This window comes from Megalobrama amblycephala, linkage group LG13, assembly GCF_018812025.1.
Source record: "Megalobrama amblycephala isolate DHTTF-2021 linkage group LG13, ASM1881202v1, whole genome shotgun sequence".
NCBI classification, from domain to species: Eukaryota; Metazoa; Chordata; class Actinopteri; order Cypriniformes; family Xenocyprididae; genus Megalobrama; species Megalobrama amblycephala.
The window spans coordinates 22286214-22306076 of record NC_063056.1 but is presented as its reverse complement, the minus strand read 5'-3'; the positions used below and the strand labels follow the sequence as shown (position 1 = coordinate 22306076).

Genomic DNA, 19863 nt, shown 5'->3' with positions numbered 1-19863 from the left:
GCATAAAACATTCCATCTACGAATCACTGGAATATCTGATTATGAATGGTCAATCACAGCATTCTGCAGTTACATATTTTTGTAAATGATTATGCAAAATAAACCTTTAAGACCAAGTCCTGATCACCTTGAAACAAAAACAGACACATCAGCACATCCCTATGAAAGCGATCATCTCTAATACTGGCTAATGATTTATGTGTGAATGCAATTTCCACTCACACTTGTTGAGGGGAAACAGTGTGACTAATTGCACATCAAGCCATGGATAAAAATAAATGCAGCAGGATAATTAAAATGCCAACAGTTTCACGCAACTATAACAGCAGTCACTTCAATTCAAGCCTTTCAAAACCGTATCTATGGTGATGCGTGCCATTTTTTTCTATTACAGCTTAAAATCCAGGCTATACACTACTATTCAAAAGTTTGAGGTCAGTAAGATTATATTTTTATTTTTTGAAAAACATGAATACTTTTATTCAGCAAGGACGTATTAAATTGATCAAAAGTGACTTTTACGCTGTTATAAAAGTTTTCCATTTCAAATAAATGCTGTTCTTCTGAAATTTCAAAGAATCCTTAAAAATATTATGCAGCAGAATTGTCTCAAAATTGATAGTAAGAAGGAATAGTAGTACAATATATAACAATATTACTGTTTTGCTGTATAAATGTAGCTTTGGTGAGACTAAAACAACCATTAAATGTTAAAATTGCTTACCGACTCCAACCTTTTGAATGCTAGTGTGAGTAACTAAGCCATTTGTAGGTTGTTTCCACAAATGAGTATAAATTCTGTGGAGCTATCACGACATTGACATTTGTTTGAGCATCACAAGTCCCGACACAGCAATATTGATTCAACCAATGGCGTGAGATGGGGGCAGGACTGTCTATGTAGCCGACCAATGGCAGATGGGGGAGTGTTCCGAAAACTGGTTTGAAAACAATCATTATTTTTGCATAAGTATTTTTCAGTTTTGGAACTGGTGCAGACAAGAAAACTTTGAACATCAAAGACTATAAGTTAATACGTCTACTGAATATGTAGAGCTGATGGAGGGAATAAAAAATTTTAGCCAAACCTCAAAATGTACGGAAAAAGATTTCCACCTGCTGAAAAAAAGTATTAGAGATGAAAGAAAAAAGCAAAAGAAAAAAGCAATGCATCTCAGTTATCTCCAGTCGGCAGGGGAGAAGAGGTCGCTTTATGTCTGGACTTATTTTCAAAAGCACATGCGCTAGCCACATCTTTGAGTGACAGCCCAAAGATTACCCTCTTTGTGCTCTATATCAGCAGGTGTAAATGGGCCAGGGTGAGTTTAAATACGTGTATTGGAGTGGATTGGCTCCAGGACCAGGAAAGATTGGCTTGACTGAAAATGAATGAGAGGACGACTGAATCCACCACAAAAAAGAGAATGTCATTTAGCCTTTGGACTCACTTTAGAGGGATAGTTACCAAAAAATGTAAATGCTTTCATTATTTACTCATCTTCATGTCGTTCCTAAGAAAGTCAGATTTATATAGATACAGGTTTAAGATACAGGTTTACAATGACATGAGTATGAGTAAATAATAATAGTTTTAGATTTTATGTGAACCATCCCTTTAAAAACGCTTGCCAACTTTACACCCAGTAATATATACGCTGGCAAGATATTCAGAGAGATTGCTAATAATAATTTCCACCTCACTGCTTAGATGCACACACATTTTGAAAGCACATTTTATGAGTCTCAGCTGGTTTCCAATGACTTGCTGCATGTTTCCTTTGTACTGTCAGTGAAAGTGACAGTGTTGTCTAATTCGAGGACAAATATGTGGCCTAAGAGCCAGAAAAAGCAGCTGGTTGTCACGAAAATGTCACACCAGGGCAGGGTCATAGAAACTGACAGTTTAAAACACAGTAAAAAGAAAGTTTCTTAGATACAATTCATTGACAAATGTGAGGAACTTCGCAAAAATAAAAGCTATATGCTTTTATGTAAAGATCCATTTATACTATGTAAGGAGTGATATTATGAAGACAGTATTTTTTTTTTTTTTTTTTTTTTACATATGTTTGCAAAATTAAATTATAATTTAATTTAATTTCTATAAGCGCATTTGTGAGGTCAGGCACTGATGTTGGACGAGAAGACCTGGCTTGCAGTCTCCACGTTAATTCATCCCAAAGGTGTTCTATCGGGTTGAGGTCAGGACTCTGTGCAGGCCAGTCAAGTTCCTCCGCACCAAACTCGCTCATCCATGTCTTTATGGACCTTGCTTTGTGCACTGGTGCACAGTCATGTTGGAACAGGAAGGGGCCATCCCCAAACTGTTCCAATTGTACAAAATGTCTTGGTATGCTGAAGCCTTAAGAGTTCCTTTCACTGGACTTAAGGGGCCAAATCCAACCCCTGAAAAACAACCCCACACCATAATTCCCCCTCCACCAAACTTTACACTTGGCACAATGCAGTCAGGCAATCACCAAACCCAGACTCGTCCATCGGATTGCCAGACAGAGAAGCGTGATTCGTCACTCTGGAGAACACGTCTCCACTGCTCTAGAGTCCAGTGGTGGCGTGCTTTACACCACTGCATCCGACGCTTTGCATTGCACTTGGCGATGTAAGGCTTGGATGAAGCTGCTCGGCCATGGAAACCCATTCCATGAAGCTCTCTACGTACTATTCTTGAGCAAATCTGAAGGCCACACAAAGTTTGGAGGTCTGTAGCTATTGACTCTGCAGAGAGATGGCGACTTCTGCACACTGTGCGCCTCAGCATGCCACTTTGTGGCTGAATTGCCGCTGTTCCCAATTGCTTCCACTTTGTTATGATACCAATAACAGTTGAACAAGGAATATTTAGTAGTGAGGAAATTTCATGAATGGACTTATTGCACAGGTGGCAACCTATCACGGTACCACGCTTGAATTCACTGAGCTCCTGAGAGCGACCCATTCTTTCACAAATGTTTGTAGAAGCAGTCTGCATGCCTAGGTGCTTGATTTTATATACTTGTGGCCATGAAAGTGATTGGAACACCTGAATTCAATGATTTGGAGGGGTGTCCCAATACTTTTGGCGTATATATGGTCTATATATGGAGAGCAGTGTTGTAGTCGAGTCACCAACTGTCGAGTCCGAGTCGAGTCTCGAGTCCCAGTGTTCGAGTCCGAGTCCAAGTCCGAGTCACCAAAGAAGAGTCAGAGTCGAGTCCAAGTCGAGTCACCATTACCAGAGTTCGAGTCCGAGTCGAGTCTCGAGTCCCCAGTGTTCGAGTCCGAGTCGAGTCTCGAGTCCCGAGAGTGTGAGAGAGAGACAGAGAGTGTGTGAGTGAGTGTGTGTGTGTGTGTGAGTGAGAGATAGAGAGAGAGAGAGAGAGAGAGAGAGAGAGAGAGAGAGAGAGAGAGAGAGAGCAAGCGCGAGCGAGCGTTTGTGAGTTAGTGACCGAGTGATTTAGCGTGAGTGCGTTTGTATGTGTTCAAGTGAATGTGTGTGTGACGGCACGCGACTGGTCAGAAAGCAACGTGTAACGTTAGTCTGACATGTTTCTTGTCCACGACACCACAGGATTTTAGGAGTCAAAATTGCGTCATCCATCTGACACAGTGACCATTGCAACAGACCAAAAAAATTGTGTAATCTGACACAGTGACTACAGACAAAAAAAATCATGTAATCTGATCTGACACAGTGACTAGTAAGTTATCAACAGACAAAAAAATTGTGTAATCTGAACCAGACATTAGACATCGTCGACGTCTGATGCCAAATTGTCAAACATCGCCCAACCCTAGCTTCTTCTGTTTATTATCATATATGCATTAGTCAATAATAGTTTTTTTAAAAGCTAACGTTAGCCAATGGAAAGCATTTTACTTACTTTTCTGGGTGCATACGTGACAGGTGTCTGTTAAAGTTTGAAGTTGTCCCAGTCTTTTCCTCAATTGTGCGATTACACACACAACATTTAGCGCTGCTCTTTCCAGCATTAGATGCAAAATTCATGTAGGCGAATTTCACGATCCGGGGCACATCTTTCTGCATTTTCCAAATTTGAACATTTAGCCCGCGAATCATGCACGAATGTAAAGTGAGTGACGTCAGTGAGTGTGTTGTCAAGAGAACGAGCGGTAGCAGTGTCTGTGAGGGAAAAAAATAGATCCCGGCCGGTCTTGGGCACGAAACCTTATATAATATTACATATAAACTTATATATTTTTTTATAACATATTTAGTCAAAAACAACGTGATGAATGCTCAAGTCTGAGTCCAAGTACGAGTCATCAGTCCGCGAGTCCAAGTCGAGTCACGAGTCCAGAGAATGGAGTCTCGAGTCGGACTCGAGTCCGAGTCACTGATGGAGAGCGCTGACCTCTTTAACCGGGTTTGCTGGGAGGCACGTCATGTCAAAAAATGTGGCTGGTGCAGTATCATGGGGCATATGCTGGATGGGTTTATAATAAGCGAGATGCTCGAGTTCGCTCTAGACAGAGTGTTACCTACTCAGTTGCTTACTCTCATGACCCATAGCAACACAGCTAAAAGTATTTCCAATATGTTGGAAGTGATTGAAAGTGAAAGTGGCCTACATTTACCTGTTGAGACATGCCGTCACAAGGCCCCATAACACCTGTGATCGTGATGTTTGAGTTGAGGGAGGTTCGACGCGCAAAAGGGGCATTTGCAAAATATGCTGTATTTTTGTAATTCTGCTAAATGCCACTAGTGTCACAGAAATTACATACTTAATGGGCATCAGCTTAGGACACAGTAAAAGACTCAGTCTTTTACTGACTCAAAAGACTCTAATATATATATATATATATATATATATATATATATATATATATATATATATATATATATTAGAGTTGTCAAAAGTACCGACTTTGGTACCAATCGGTACTGATATTTTAAAAATGAGAGGCTTTGAGAGCTGTTGAGCAGATTCGTAAACACCTCTGATTGGCCATTGTGTTGACGCGCTCATCGGTTATGTCTGTGATTGGCTACAATGATCAATGCACGGCAGCGTTTGAAAGCACATGGAAGTGTTTGAATTTGAAAGCATTTTGAAAGTGGGAGCGGGACCGTTTGAAAGCAGGCGTCTATCGCGGACCAGTTTTTTAACTCTCCCATGTATATCTGTATAAATATACATGGGAGCTATATATATATATATACACACTTATTATTAGTATTATTAGTAGTAATTTATGTACTACATCAAAAGAAAAATTCAAATATTACCAATGCAAAAAATGTTCAGTCTGATTCAGCAGTTTGAGGTGTTATGCATTTTCATAGCACAAGTTTAATACTTAAGGTTAGGAATTCATCCAAATCTTAAGCATAAGCAATAGTTATAGTGATGTTAGTCTTCGCAATTAGCACTAAGTACTGTAATCAAGAAATTGTAATTACTGTCATTTCATTCAGTGCTGAAACATGAATGAAAAAAGAGTGTAATTCACGTAGTTTTGTGTCAAAAACTAACAATTTCTAACATCCTCACTTCATTGTGAGGTATCACTGCAACAATGTCAAAACAATGTGATGACAGAAGCTTCCTGCTGAACAGCCACTTTCTGATGCTGACGCAGCACTCGCAGGCCAGCTGAGGTTGAGACGTTCCATAAGGGAGTCAGCTCAACACTGCCAGTGCTGCATATTGAACCTTTGTCAAGCCTTCAAAGCTTAAAGCAAGAGACAGTGTGCTATGTTTAATAACTAATAATATGTGAAACCCAAAACTCTTCAGCAGAACAGACAAACAACATTTATATTTAACTCTTTGATGCATAACTACTACTATCTATAATAATCTATAATCTATAATTATCTCTATCTATCTATATATATATATATATCTACATATATATATATATATCTACACATATATATATATATATATATATATATATATATATATATATATATATACACAAACACAATTACACATTTACAAACTTTTATGTTATATATCACAATTAATCAATTTGACAGTACATGTATATATATATATATATATATATATATATATATATATATATATATATTTACTTTATATTTATATTATAAACAAATGGAATAGATAAATATTTTATATTTAATAAATATTATAAAATATTTTCATTATTTGAATACTAATTTAATAAAAAATACATTGCTAAAAACAAAATTAGTAATTATTGTGGTGGGGCTAGTGCAAATATTAAAAAATAAATAAATAAATCTGAACTTCTAAAAAATTCTGCATCCAAGGGTTAAATCAAATAATTAATAACTTGTTTAGTTGTTTAATAACAACGGCTAGCTGGCTCTGTCTGACGCTGTCCATACCTCTTTGACCTGGTGCAGTCCTGCAGGGTGCTGACTGCAGGCCCGGTTGCTGGCGGTGGGGGACTTGTGGTGGGTGATGGTGATGACAGAGGCGGGCGTCCCGTGCTGGGGGGTCTGTCTTTGGGTGGAGATGGAGGAGCACTGTGGGACGGGGTGTGGGTGCAGGGAGAAGCTGCGGGTCCGGCCGGATGAGGAGGAAGAGGAGGTGTTGCAGGAGGAGGAGGATGTGCAGCCCTGAAAGAGACAGCAGCAATGGGAGCAGCAGGAATGAGAGGGAGAGCAGGCGCCCAGGCCTCGCTTCCCCGCGGGCACAGAGACCGGCCCTGTGCCACCAGCACGGTTTGCCATCACGCAAAAGAGCATCATCGGCCTGACACGACCAAGACAGCAGCCACATACAGACAGGGAGGGGGAGAGGAAGCAAGGGCAGTGCATGGTGGGAGTGCAATATGAGACGGCAGAGAGAGGAGGAGAGAGCTTCCTGTGCAGTACTGTTCTCCGCAGCAGAGAGATAAAGGTTGTCACTCGTTTGAAATGCTTTCATCTCTAAAAGCTCTCTGGTACAACCTGAGAACTGCAATCTCATTCCATCAAAGCTAATCAGAGACATCATTTTTCCATGATTCACAAAAGCATTTAGTGTGCTGCTGATGAAAAATGCACAAAAGAAATTGTCTAATGCATGCTTTCACAAATGTCATTAAATTGCAAGTCTAACTAGATTTATACTTTTTTTTAAAGACAATGTGCAAAACTTTCTTCTACAATGCTTCTGGGGTTACTCAAGAGTTGGGAGTGTTTTTTACCGCACTACTTCATGGCTTCTACAAAAGATCTTTCAATGGTATTCTCATCCATATTTCAGGTCTATTATTTAATGTACACTACCAAAGCTCGGGACATTTTATTTTATTATTACTATTATATATATTTAAAATAAATGCTGTTCAAAAATATGAAGCAGCACAACTGTGTTGTTTCACTGAAGACTAGAGTAATGATGCTGAAACCATTATAGAAATTAATTAGATTTTAAAATTCATTAAAATACAAACCATTTATTTAAAATTGTAATAATAATAATAATTCATTATTATTATTATTATAAATGTTACTGTTTTTACTGTATTTTTGATCAAATAAATGTTCCTTTGAACTTTCTTTTCATCAAAGTGCTCCTAAAAAAGTATCACGGTTCACAGCACAACTATTTTCAAAACTGATAATAATAAGAAATCAGCATATTAGAATGATTTCTGAAGGATCATGTGACACTGAAGACTGGGGTACGAAAATTCAGCTTTGCCATCACAAGAATAAATTACATTTTAAAATATATTACAGGTATTTTAAACTGTAAAAATATTTGATAGTTTTTACTGTATTTTTGATTAAATAAATGCATTCTTGGTGAGTGACTTCTGTCAAAAACATTTTTAAAAATCTCACTTTTGAACGGTAGTATAAAGCCATGTTTCCTCCAAAATTACCCGGAACAATTTGTCCCAGGAAAAAAATTTTCCCCAGACCTGTTGCTGTCTGCGTTTCCATTGCGGTCTAAAGTACCGTGGAGATTAGGCAAATTAGTCCGGTGATGTAGGACTGTGCACGACTTTCCAGTTCCCGCTGGATTTTCCAGTCCTCCGCATATAAGCTTAATAAAGACTGAACCTTGTCGTCGGTCCATCAGTCATATTTTATAGACTCCATTGTTGATTCGAATAGCAAACAACTCTTATTGCACGCACCGCAACAGACTTTTAAAAATGGTGGTTGAAATAAAATGCTGAGTGGAATCACCCAATCAAAATGCTGTGTGAACTCAACCAATCAGCATGTTCAGCGCCCAAGTCCCACCCCTGAAAGTTCCTGAACTTTGAAAAAGTACTACCTCGTGAGCAGGGACTTTCTGAGGAACTTCATTTAGTGTCCAAACACAGTCCTGGAGGTCCAAGAGTTCATAGCTCCAACTTGCCTCAACACTCCTATCTGGAAGTTTCTAGTATGCCTAGTAAGAGCTTGATTAGCTGTTTCAGGTTAATTGGGGTTGGAACTAAACTCTGCTGGACAGTGGCCCTCCAGGAGCAGGATTGGACACTCCTGATTTAGACCCTGGTCCCTGCAATCGAAACACTCTGAGCACCACCCCAAGTCCCTAGTTCCTGGGGAAAGTTCCTGCGGTGGAAACGCAGCTTATGTCTATTGTGATTGGCCTAGTATGCACCACTAATTATTGAATATAAGTATTGAATTGCCACAAAACACTGGGAATGTAGTTGGTCTGAGACTAATTTCTAAAGCCATGTTCTATATCAAAAATTATTCATATCAAACAAACAGAGGATGTGGTTAGGTAAAAAAAAAAAAAAAGAAAAAGGAAAAAAAGAAAAGTAATAGCACTTGTAAGAATGTAAGAATTTGTAATAAAGAATGTGCATTTGTAAGAAACTACTGAGAACATTGCTCCCCTGGGTGTTTCAAAATGGACTCTTAGGCTTGGAGGAAGATCGCACTCTTTGATATGACCCAAAATGAGACTGCACTATGAGGTTTTCTGTAAAAGCGGGAATGAGTATTTTATTCAGGTCTGATGGAGCTCCCCCAACCTCATTCTTGCAGTCAAAAGGCAGACCAGACATCTGAGATTTCAGCCGTGATCTAAAACCATAATATATAAATATATATTACAACTATATATCCCGTAATGCTCACCAAGGCTGCATTTATTTGGTCACACGATCATGATCAATGTTGAAAACAGTTGTGTTGCTTAATATTATTGTGAAAACTGTGTTAATTTTTTTATCAGGGTTCATTTATGAATAGAAAGTTCAAAAGAACAGCATGTATTTGAAATAGAAATCTTTTGTAACAATGCACTGGAAATGTCTTTTGATGAGTTTAATGCATTCTTGCCTAATAAAAGTATTAATGTTTTCCAAGAGTGCAATTTATTTTAGTAGTTATTCAAAATTACATAATGCACCTTTAAGAAAAACATAATAGTACTGCAGCAGGTAATAATCAGTGCAGTAAATAATAAAATATATACACCAATTTTTACAGTTATGTTAAAAATAAAAATAGGTACACTAAGTATAGAGAATCCATGGAGCATCTGTTGCATGCATTATGGATTTAGTCATTAAATGAATAAATATAACACATTGGTAATGTGTTTGGCCTTAGGCCGATGATGAAGACAAGGCCCAGATTTGTGTGGTTTCAAATTGCTTTGCTTATAATGTGATTAATCAAGAACTGCAAGGATTTTTCCTTCTTTTAGAATGCATTAGTAGCCAACACTGGCTTGTGTTACTAGACTACCATTTGTTGGTCATATATTGAAAATGAATGCTAATAGAAGTCAAACAATGTTTTAGCCTCAAGGCTAAATTCCATTCCATTCCATTCCATTTAACCCACACTCTAAATTAGTGGATAATGCTGGTCTCACCTATTTGTAAACACTCATTTTCAGTTCTGACTGGAGTTATCATTATTCTGCCACTCAAGAGCACTGAAAATTACAATAAATAATTGGACACAACACCATCTGCCTAAAACAGTCTTTCGAATGCTGCATTTAAACATCCATTTGAATCTTTTTCAGGCTGCAAAACAAACATTATGCATCTTGAGGCATGATTTAATGACATGTTTATAAGGAGGCGAACGCTTAAAGATTAACTCTGTAAAGGTTAAACAAATCACTGTGTGTTCAAAGTCAGACAATAGTGGGAAACGGAGTGTGACACGCAATGTGTTTTTGTCACATGGTATGTGAACTGACACAACAAAGATAAGTCTCTTTCCTCTCAGTATCAAACTATTGTTTATATTTTTGGACAAAGATAAACCGTGCCATGTGGATAAAAGAGAAATGAGACTTACAGTAAATGATCATGTCAGGTGAGCTGTCACCTGTATAGATCATATGTCTCCATACAGCTAGTTGTTTTATTGCGCACTGAATTACAATAACCATAACTGAAACCTGTGAATAACAATAGCAATTCTGTATATATGAGCATGATTATAATATTAAACTTATTTACATTTTTTGAAGGAAATGTCACAGAAGTCATCAATGCAATGTTGTTATTTGTTAACTAAAACCAAAACTACTAGTCACTTAGAAAGGTTACAAAAGTACATCTCAACCATATAAGCAAACTCAAGACCTCATTGGAAATGTCACCCATTACAATAAGCCTTATATCCAATGTGATGAACTTTATTCTCTGCTGAAAAGAGACAGAGAATGTAAACAGCATCACAAATCACACAACTACAGGGGCAGTTTGTCATCGGGGTAGCGCCTGGAGAGGCCAAAGGAAATGGAGAGCGAATCAGTCACTACAGAGAATGTGAGAGAGTGAGAGACAAAGACTGGAAGGATGACAAGAGGCACTTACAGAAAGGACAGTTAGTACATCATCGATGACAGGGTGAACAAAATCAAAGGATGAGAGCCTCGAGACAAACATTGTGCTATCCAAAGCAAGAGGGAGCGAAAGAGATGTAAAAGGAGGGAAATGAGAGCACAGTGTGCCGAGTTAAATGTAACTGGGTTACCTTGGCACTGCCGTCTGAGTGGCGACGGGCACACAGCTGAAGCTGGGTCATCCACATCTGCTGCTCGCGCGCATCACAAGCTAGAAGAAGATAACATAGCCTATAAATGGCCACATTCATTCATGTTGTCTCTATAGCTAATTTAATTAAATCAGTAAGGAATAATTGACGACGGCCCGTTGAATTATTAGAAAATAATGCACACCCGAGGTGGTAATGCGGTGACGCGAAGCTAAGTAATACAACGGACCAGATTCAATTATTCCGCTTATACTACGGTTGCCACAATTCAAGACATTGTTCGGATGATGTATTTCAAGACATTTGTCAGACATTTGCCCTTAAAATGCTCTTATGTTTAGGTCTAATTTCTTACGCATCTCCACCCCTCCTGTTGTTAATTCAAAACCGTAATTTTAGAGAAAAGCGTGGTTTTTACCTCGCTATGTGAGAAATGTCATGTAGCTTTTAAGTTGCTAAACTAACGTTATTTTACTGATAAAAAAAAATGTCAGGCAGCGCTGAAAACACGTTTCTGCGCGAGTGTGTGTGTGCGCGTGCGTTTGAGTGGGAGAGAGCGGGGGATATGCTTTCCGTACATAATAAAACGTAATTTTGTGGCAAAAAACATGGAAATAATTTGTCATTTTGTCCTATTGTTTACTATATTAATTTGCTTGATCAGTAACGTTGTGGGTTTTGGTTCTTTTGCTGTCGTAGGATCTTTGAAATAAAATCATTTGGCGAAGTGATATGGACATGTAATGCGGTCAAGACCTGCCTGGAACTACTTTAGCCGTGCGTTTCCACCAAAGACTATAACAAAAAAGGGACTTGGTTTCCACTAGTCTGAAAGAAGGCTTGGCTGCATCCGACATCGCATACTTCTCTACTATATAGTAGGCGAAAACAGTATGTGACAAAATAAGTATGTCATAAGTACCTGGATGACCTCCTTTTTCCAGCGAGATTCTGAAGTGTGCATACGATGGCTGCATCCGAAAACTTAGGAGCTTTACGAATCGAATCAGTGACTCGGAGCGCAAAAGTCACGTGATTTCAGCAGTTTAGCCGTTTGATAGGAGATCCGAATCACTCCTTCGAAACAAAAGATTCATAAAGCTCAGAAGCAGTGTTTTGAAATCGCACTATATTGTTGAAAAGTCATTATTTTGTTATTTTGGAGCACAAAAGGTATTCTCGTCGCTCTATAATATTAAGGTAGAACCACTGAACTCACATGAACTGATTTAAATATGTTTTTAGTACATTAATGGATCTTGAGAGAGGAAGTGTCATTGCTGGCTATGCAGGCCTCACTGAGCCATCGGATTTAATCAAAATATCTTAATTTGTGTTCCGAAGATGAATGAAGGTCTTACGGGTGCAGAACGACATGAGGGTGAGTAATAAATGACATTATTTTCATTTTTGGGTGAACTAACCCTTTAAAAATGCTGCCTCTTGAGGACGCATTCCAAGGTAGGAAGGCATCAAAGGCATATCCAAATCCAAAGATATCTTCACTTCCTGTTTCATGAGATGCCTTCTGATCGATGTATCCTTCGCTGCCTTTGATATCCCATAATCCTGCGCTTTCTATTCTGTGACAGCTGATCTAAAAAATAAAGATGGCGTCTGAAAGTTGCGGTTGGTGGTTAGTTTGTGTGTAAATGTACGTTTTTGACTATAGTTTTCCACTTTTGATGTCATTTCTAGCAAGACATTACTATTGTAGTAATTAAATATTCACTTAGTTATCATCAAAGCTTGTGATATTTTGCTGTAGATCATTAAATCGTTATGCTGCCTCATAAGTCTGTCCGAGGTGCCTTGCGCAAATGCTCCCTGCAAAGTCATTGCCTGATACGTCAGCAAGGCAACAAGTCAGCTGCCTAGGTTTTCGGATGCAGCCTTTACAATCCCATGAGGCCACGGAAGAGGATTTGTGAATGGCAGTGAAGTGACACAACTGACGATGGTAGGTCACGTGATAAGGGCAACATGGCGAATGTAGTATGTCCAGAATTTCCACTATACGCATTCATACTATATAGAACATACTTTTTTAGCCGTCATGAAGTAATTACTTATTCAAAATAACTACCTACTCAAGGAATTATGTGATTTCGGATGCAGCCCATGTTATGAAAGAAAAATCTCAAAATTGACCAGTGCATGAAAAAACTATGGTTTTACCTGTAGTGTCTTGCCTTAAGAAGCATATCAGACAGAGTTTTTATATGGCTTATGAAAATCTAGTTTCTTAATAAACCATTAGGTATTGGATGGTTACCCATGTAGAATAAATGCAGGCATTTTCAGACCCAAGACCAGAAAACAAATTTGTGGCTTGTCTGTTACCCGGGGTAAGACTGAGAAGGTGTGAAATGAGAAAAATAGCACCTGAAAATTTTCATTTCAGAAGACTTGAACACTGGGAGCAGATGAGACTCTGCCCACAGCGAGGCTGTCAGACTGCTGGGAATAACGCTAGAGGTGACAGCTTTTTTCCTGCGAAATTCATCCCCTCACAACCTCTCCGAAATTGCCTTTGTTACAAATGGCCGATTTGGCTGGTGGCATTTTGCTTGTAAACTCCTGACAGAGTCTAAATGAGTTCTCAGAGTCACCTCGGACCGACAGAGAATTTTGATGTAAAACCATCATAAAAAATTGTGGCATACAGTGAATGCCAACCATGAAAAGACTCTTGTCATACTTGAGACAACAGAGAGAAAGAGAAGTATAGAGATCTAATCTTATGTGAAAGTCGCTGGCAGGAAAGAAAGGGTGAACTTGGACAACAAAATCACAGATAAAGGGGGATGCCCAAGGGGAAAACATATCAAAGAGGTACTTCTTTAATAGACAGCATGAGGAGACTCAAGTTAAAGGAGAATAGAGACGGGAGGGATCAAATCGGACACAAATGACCAATGTTAAAAGCAAAAGATTAAAACCCACCAAGAGGAGAGGACACTCACCCCGCAGTTTGAAGAGATCTCCATTCGCAGCATAGACTGTGAACATGAAGGGAAACTCGTCGCTTAGGGCCACCGAGGAGCCAATGAGGGGCAGGGACCCTCGTGGCTTCTGGTTCTTACTGTGCTCGTTGATGAAATACTGAAGTTGGCCAAGCTCAGGGTCCAACACAAAGTACCTGCATGATGAAAGACACAGAGAGGAGAAGATGATGACATTACAACTAGCCAAGATTTTGACAGCGAGTGATGCCTGACATTGTATTGCACTGGTATGTATTTTCTAGGGTGTTCTCATTGGTTGCCAGAGCATTGCTAAGAGGTTGCTAAAATGTTCTGAGTGGTTGAAAATACTAAGTCTGATCGCTTAGAAAAGTAGTAGCACCTCTTCTCAAAATGCTGCACAAATTGAGGTATTATTTATGTCCATAACACAAACCTGTCGGGCGAGTTACAGTATGTGCCAAAGTTTAAAGGTGCCCTAGATTATGTTTTTAAAAGATGTAATATAAGTCTAAGGTGTCCCCTGAATGTGTCTGTGAAGTTTCAGCTCAAAATACCCCATAGATTTTTTTTAATTCATTTTTTTAACTGCCTATTTTGGGGCATCATTATAAACGCACCGATTTTATCCTGCGGCCCCTTTAAATCCCGTGCTCTACGTCCACAGAGCTCGCGCTTGCCTTGAACAGTGCCTTAACAAAGTTTATACAGCTAATATAACCCTCAAAATGGATCTTTACAAAGTGTTCGTCATGCATGCGTCGGATTATGTGAGTATTGTATACTGTTATATTGTTTACTTCTGATTTTGAATGAGTTTGATAATGAAGTTAAAGAATGAAGTTGCGTTTATGCATTATACAGACTGCAAGTGTTTAAAAATGAAAATAGCGACGGCTCTCTTGTCTCCGTGAATACAGTAATAACCGATGGTAACTTTAACCACATTTAACAGTACATTAGCAACATGCTAACGAAACACTTAGAAAGACAATTTACAAATATCACTAAAAATATCATGATATCATGGATCATGTCAGTTATTATTGCTCCATCTGCCATTTTTCGCTATTGTTCTTGCTTGCTTACCTACTCTGATGATTTGGTTGAGCACATCCAGACGTTAATACTGGCTGCCCTTGTCTAATGCCTTTCATAATGTTGGAAACGTGGGCTGGCATATGCAAATATTGGGGGCGTACACCCCGACTGTTACGTAACAGTCGGTGTTATGTTGAGATTCGCCTGTTCTTCGGAGGTCTTTTAAACAAATGAGATTTATATAAGAAGGAGGAAACAATGGAGTTTGAGACTCACTGTATGTCATTTCCATGTACTGAACTCTTGTTATTTTACTATGCCAAGATAAATTCAATTTTTCATTCGAGGGCACCTTTAATACTTTAGGGGTTTGTTCAAAAGTATGAGCAGTAGTAACAGTGATGCTTGCCTTAGAAAACACAACTACACTGTTATCACAACATTTTTTCTATTGTCAAATCAACTTAGATAATTAATGTGATTCAGATAACATAATATTTTGAGTTTCTGTTGATTAAACCAATCATCTTCATTGTATTAACTCAATTCTTTAATTTCAATGAACTCAAAATTTTAAGGTAACCAGGTAACTTACTTTTTTAAGTTTAACCAACAATTCTTTTTTACAGTGTACATACTAGTATATCTGGCCTACAACAAAAAGCTTTACGGTGGCCATTATTACTGTCTCTCTCCCTTCCTTTCTCATTATTCATGATGCATTACATGCCATGTCTGGTTCCACACTCAGAGCCAACCAGAGAGGTGCTTTATGCGGGATCGTAACTCTGCAGGGAATGGATTGTAATCACACGGTTTGGGTGCTATAACACAACAGCCACCCTCTTAGTAAAAAATGAATGTGCTGCCAGTTTCTCTTCTACAGTCTCCCTGATGGGGTCTCTGAAAGCCAGACAAAGACACATCATTATTTTAAAAAGCAGCTAAAAGTATGAAGATCAAAGCAGCAACAAATGCATTGCTTTTGATGGCGGAGGACAGACGGACACTGTGGACCTTTGGTGACATTTGCTTACATAACCTCATTCCCCAGTATGATAAAAAGACTGTTATATCCCCTCACCCTTTAAAAAAAATAAACCCCTGGTTTCACAGGCAAGGCTTAAAGCCGGGCTCACACTACAGGAGTCCCTCCCAAGAATCGGAGAAACAATCTTGATGAGGACCTTGATGTTCGGTGCAGATTATGTGGTAATGTGAGGCATTCACAGATCGAGTCTTGCACCTCCCGATGTGCTCTCACATAAATCAGAGCCGCCCCGATCATATCATAAATATCATGCTAAAATTGTATAATATTTAGGATTTTAAATCGGGAAGATTAAGTCAGTTCTTTAACAACACCCAATGAGAGAAGTGAATAAGAGCGCTTTTGAAATCACTTTTAAAACTGATTTCTTACAGTATGTCAGCGTCTCAAGAGGCACGCAAGTCCTGATTTTGCCGAGTCAGACGTGTTCCTGGGTAAACATATTTGTTGATCCAAGAACAACATTCCTATCCGAAAAATTTAGTCCTAACCATGTCCCTACCCCTAAACCTAACCCTGCCCATAACTTATCCCTAAAATCAGAGGGAAATGATAGGTGAATAACATTGATGTAGAAACACTGAACCCTGATTGCGAGCCTAAACTTGACATAAACTGGATGTTGATCCAGGAACATGTTGTACTTGGTGAAATCAAGTTCTGCCAAGATGCACACCAGTAATGTTTCTTTCTAAGGCACGTTTATCCTGGCTTAATCTAAGCCCTGTCTGTGAAACCAAGCCATAGAATAAAAAAATGAAAAAATTTATGATTTTTTTATTTTTATAATGATTTACTTTTGGTCACATTTCATATGCTGGTACTATGGCACAATATATAATACGGTATAATACCATTTCTGTATTATACATGCTATTAAAAAATGCATGGTTCTTTAAAGAATACCATGGCATATTATGTGAAATAAATGAACTCTAACTGTGCTAACATGCTCACATGTTTGTCTGTCTGTGGGTGAATTAATTACATTAGTGACAGACATTCTCTTAGCGGTTCTTATTCTCTCCAAGGCCCAATTCTCATCAGGTCAAAATATTGAGTGGTGTGGAAACCTCTCTCTCTTACACACACACAGACAAATGATTAAGCACTAAACAGTGACTAGTGCTGGGGTTAACATGAGGGCTATTTCTGAGCCATTGCGGAGGGCAAGTAACCCTCCGGTCCTGATGCTCGTTATATGCTTGGCCTGTTTTCTTATCGATCGCTGGACTAAGCAAGAGAATGAGCACAACATTATGGATGTGAGGGATTTCCCATCACGGATGAGTCATAGTCTCTCCCAGATGAAAGAGCCTTAACTGTGGGCTGTGCTGCACTCAACCCTGCAGAACACAAAACCATGAAATCTGACAAAAACAAAAAACCTGCTTTCAATGAGAGGCTCTTGCTTTGGAGTGTTTCTGCATAGCTCAGCTGTTAAAGGACTCATTTCACATTTAGATTCCTGACTACAAATAGACTCTTTCATTATGAGAAGGTACTCTGATGTTCTGATTACTGATGTCTGTTTTTAAGATGCAGAAAACCTTCTTAATCATCTCAGATTAGATTTTGTTTTATTATGTAGAGATACAACCTGCATACTAAACATACTAATACAATTATACTACAAATCTGCAATAAGACAGTAGGATAAATCAAACCATAAGAGAATATTACATAACACCACAACTTAGATAACAGGTAGGCAAACTAAGAGGTGTGATCTTCTATCTCAAAAGAGTTCATCAGATTTTACAAAATGCAACAATACTTGAGTCTTATTTGACCAAAAAAAAACAACATATGACATGGATGGACAGTGATCAAAAATCAAAAACCTCATTCATCAAATTTTTTACAACTAAAGATTTTCTTGACATATATATATATATATATATATATATATATATATATATATATATATATATATATACACACATGCATTAATGTCAAGAAAATCTTTAGTTGTAAAACAATCTGATGAAATATGTTTATTTATTTTTAACCAAACTCTTTACTTTCATGCATGATGTCATAACGGATCGATATTAATTTTATTCTTAATTTTATGCTATATTTGACCAAAACTCGACACAAGCTGATATCAAACACGACGTTTAAGTAGATGGATATAGCTGTACATATGCTCAGCATCATCAATAGGGGGGAAAACCCAAAAAATGTAAACAGTGAAACATGATTTCATTCATGCATAGCGTCATATGGCATTGAATTAGACCGCGTTCAGTGCATTGCTGGAAGATGACGTGTCTTCATTCTTTGATCCAGATACTGGAAGTCATGGAAATGAAGGAATGATATGATCAGAAATGAGAAAATCTTCATCATGTTGGACTACAAGTCTGCCACGAAAAACATTTCGTATGGGTTTAAAAGTTGTAAAGAGTGAGCAAACGCCAAAAACTCTTTACCTGCTCTGCCAGCCTTGTAATAAATTGGTGTATTTGTTCAAAACCCCCTCCAAGTGTCTCTTCTGGGTCTGCGATGGCTGAGTGTCCGAAACAGCCACTGATCCCGGACTATACGAGCCGCTTCTTGCCTGTCTCTGTGCGGGATTCCCCAGATCCGCGGACCACTTTCCTTTACTGCTCCCTGAATGCGACACGTTCAGTGTTTTTTCCATGATTATTCAGAGTGGGTTCATACAATATGACGATTCAAAATCCAAAGCACAGTTTCAAAACCAAACCAAAGATACTGATTATCATCGTACGGAGAGGACGTGATTGGAGATTACTTTCATTTTTTATCTTGCTGCCTTGCCTTGGACTCTTTAATAGGCTTCTCTGTGTTTCCATTGGAATCAGTGTGTGGTCACTCCCCTCCTGCTCTCCTCCAACAGGAATGCAGCATCAGAAAGGCAAGCGTGAATGTGAATGTGAATACGATGCCTTAAATCAAAGCCACGCCCCCTCATTATCATAGGTACGGAGAAATTCAGAAATAACATTATAATAGTAATAATAAACAATGAAATAAATTTAAAAAGTGAAATAATATTAAATAAACTAAATAAAACAATACAAATGAAATAAACAAATTTGATTAAAAAAATTACCTTATCATTTATCTATTTATTTATTTATTTTAAGGATTAGTTCATCCAAAAATACAATTTCTATCATTAAGTACTCACCCTCATGTCGTCCCAAACCCGTAAGACCTTTGTTTGTCTTCGGAACACAAATTAAGATATTTTTGATGAAACCCGAGGGTATCCACAAATAGGCACCTCAAAAGGTGCAATGTCGTATTGCACCTTTTGAGGTCCAGAAAGGTACTAAATCATCGTTAAAACTGTTGATGTGACTGCAGTGATTCAGGTTCAACCTTAATATTATGAAGCAATGAGGATACATTTTGTGAGGAAAAACAAAATTAATTCAAGACTTAATTCAACAAATCCGTCTGTCCTGTCATACTGCTATGCTATTTTCGCTGCAGCTTCAGTGTTTATGTCCGAATGGCGGAAAAATAATTTCATTCATATTTTTACATTTTCATATTTTAACATTTGAAGTTGTGGGTTTGATTATGTAAATAAAAGTCTTTACATAAAAGGCAAAAACGTGAGTGTGAGTGGTAAAAAAGTTTCCCGGTTTTGACCACCACATTGCAAAAAGAAAAAGATGAAATTGTTGTAAATGTTGTTAGTTTTAAGAGCAACCCGTGAGACATAAAAGTAAACAAACAAACAAACAAGCAAAGAAGATGCAAATTTTCCATAAATGAATCAGTGAATCTAATCTGCTGTTCGGAGCGCCAAAGTCACGTGATTTCAGCCGTTGGCAGTTTGACAAGCGATCTGAATCATGAATCGATACACTGATTCATAA

The 19863-nt window shown here is 38.2% G+C and overlaps 1 protein-coding gene across 5 annotated transcripts in view; it reads right to left on the bottom strand.

The window, feature by feature from the left end:
• osbpl10b (oxysterol binding protein-like 10b) overlaps positions 1-18883 on the bottom strand; it is a 66881-nt gene extending 47998 nt beyond the window's left edge. Inside the window, exons 1-4 of one of the 5 annotated variants that reach the window (XM_048153641.1) lie at positions 18439-18883; positions 13909-14084; positions 10922-11001; positions 6344-6577 (exon numbers count right to left, since the gene is read on the bottom strand). In XM_048153641.1, coding sequence (XP_048009598.1) covers positions 6344-6577; positions 10922-11001; positions 13909-14084; positions 18439-18650 — 702 coding nt within the window. In that variant the 5' untranslated portion in view covers positions 18651-18883. Of the gene's footprint in view, positions 1-6343; positions 6578-10921; positions 11002-11360; positions 11477-11864; positions 11948-12366; positions 12919-13908; positions 14085-18438 lie in introns of those variants that run through there. The other 4 variants (XM_048153642.1, XM_048153643.1, XM_048153644.1 and 1 more) reach the window with 4 other exon arrangements.
• Between the last annotated feature and the right edge of the window lie 980 nt (positions 18884-19863).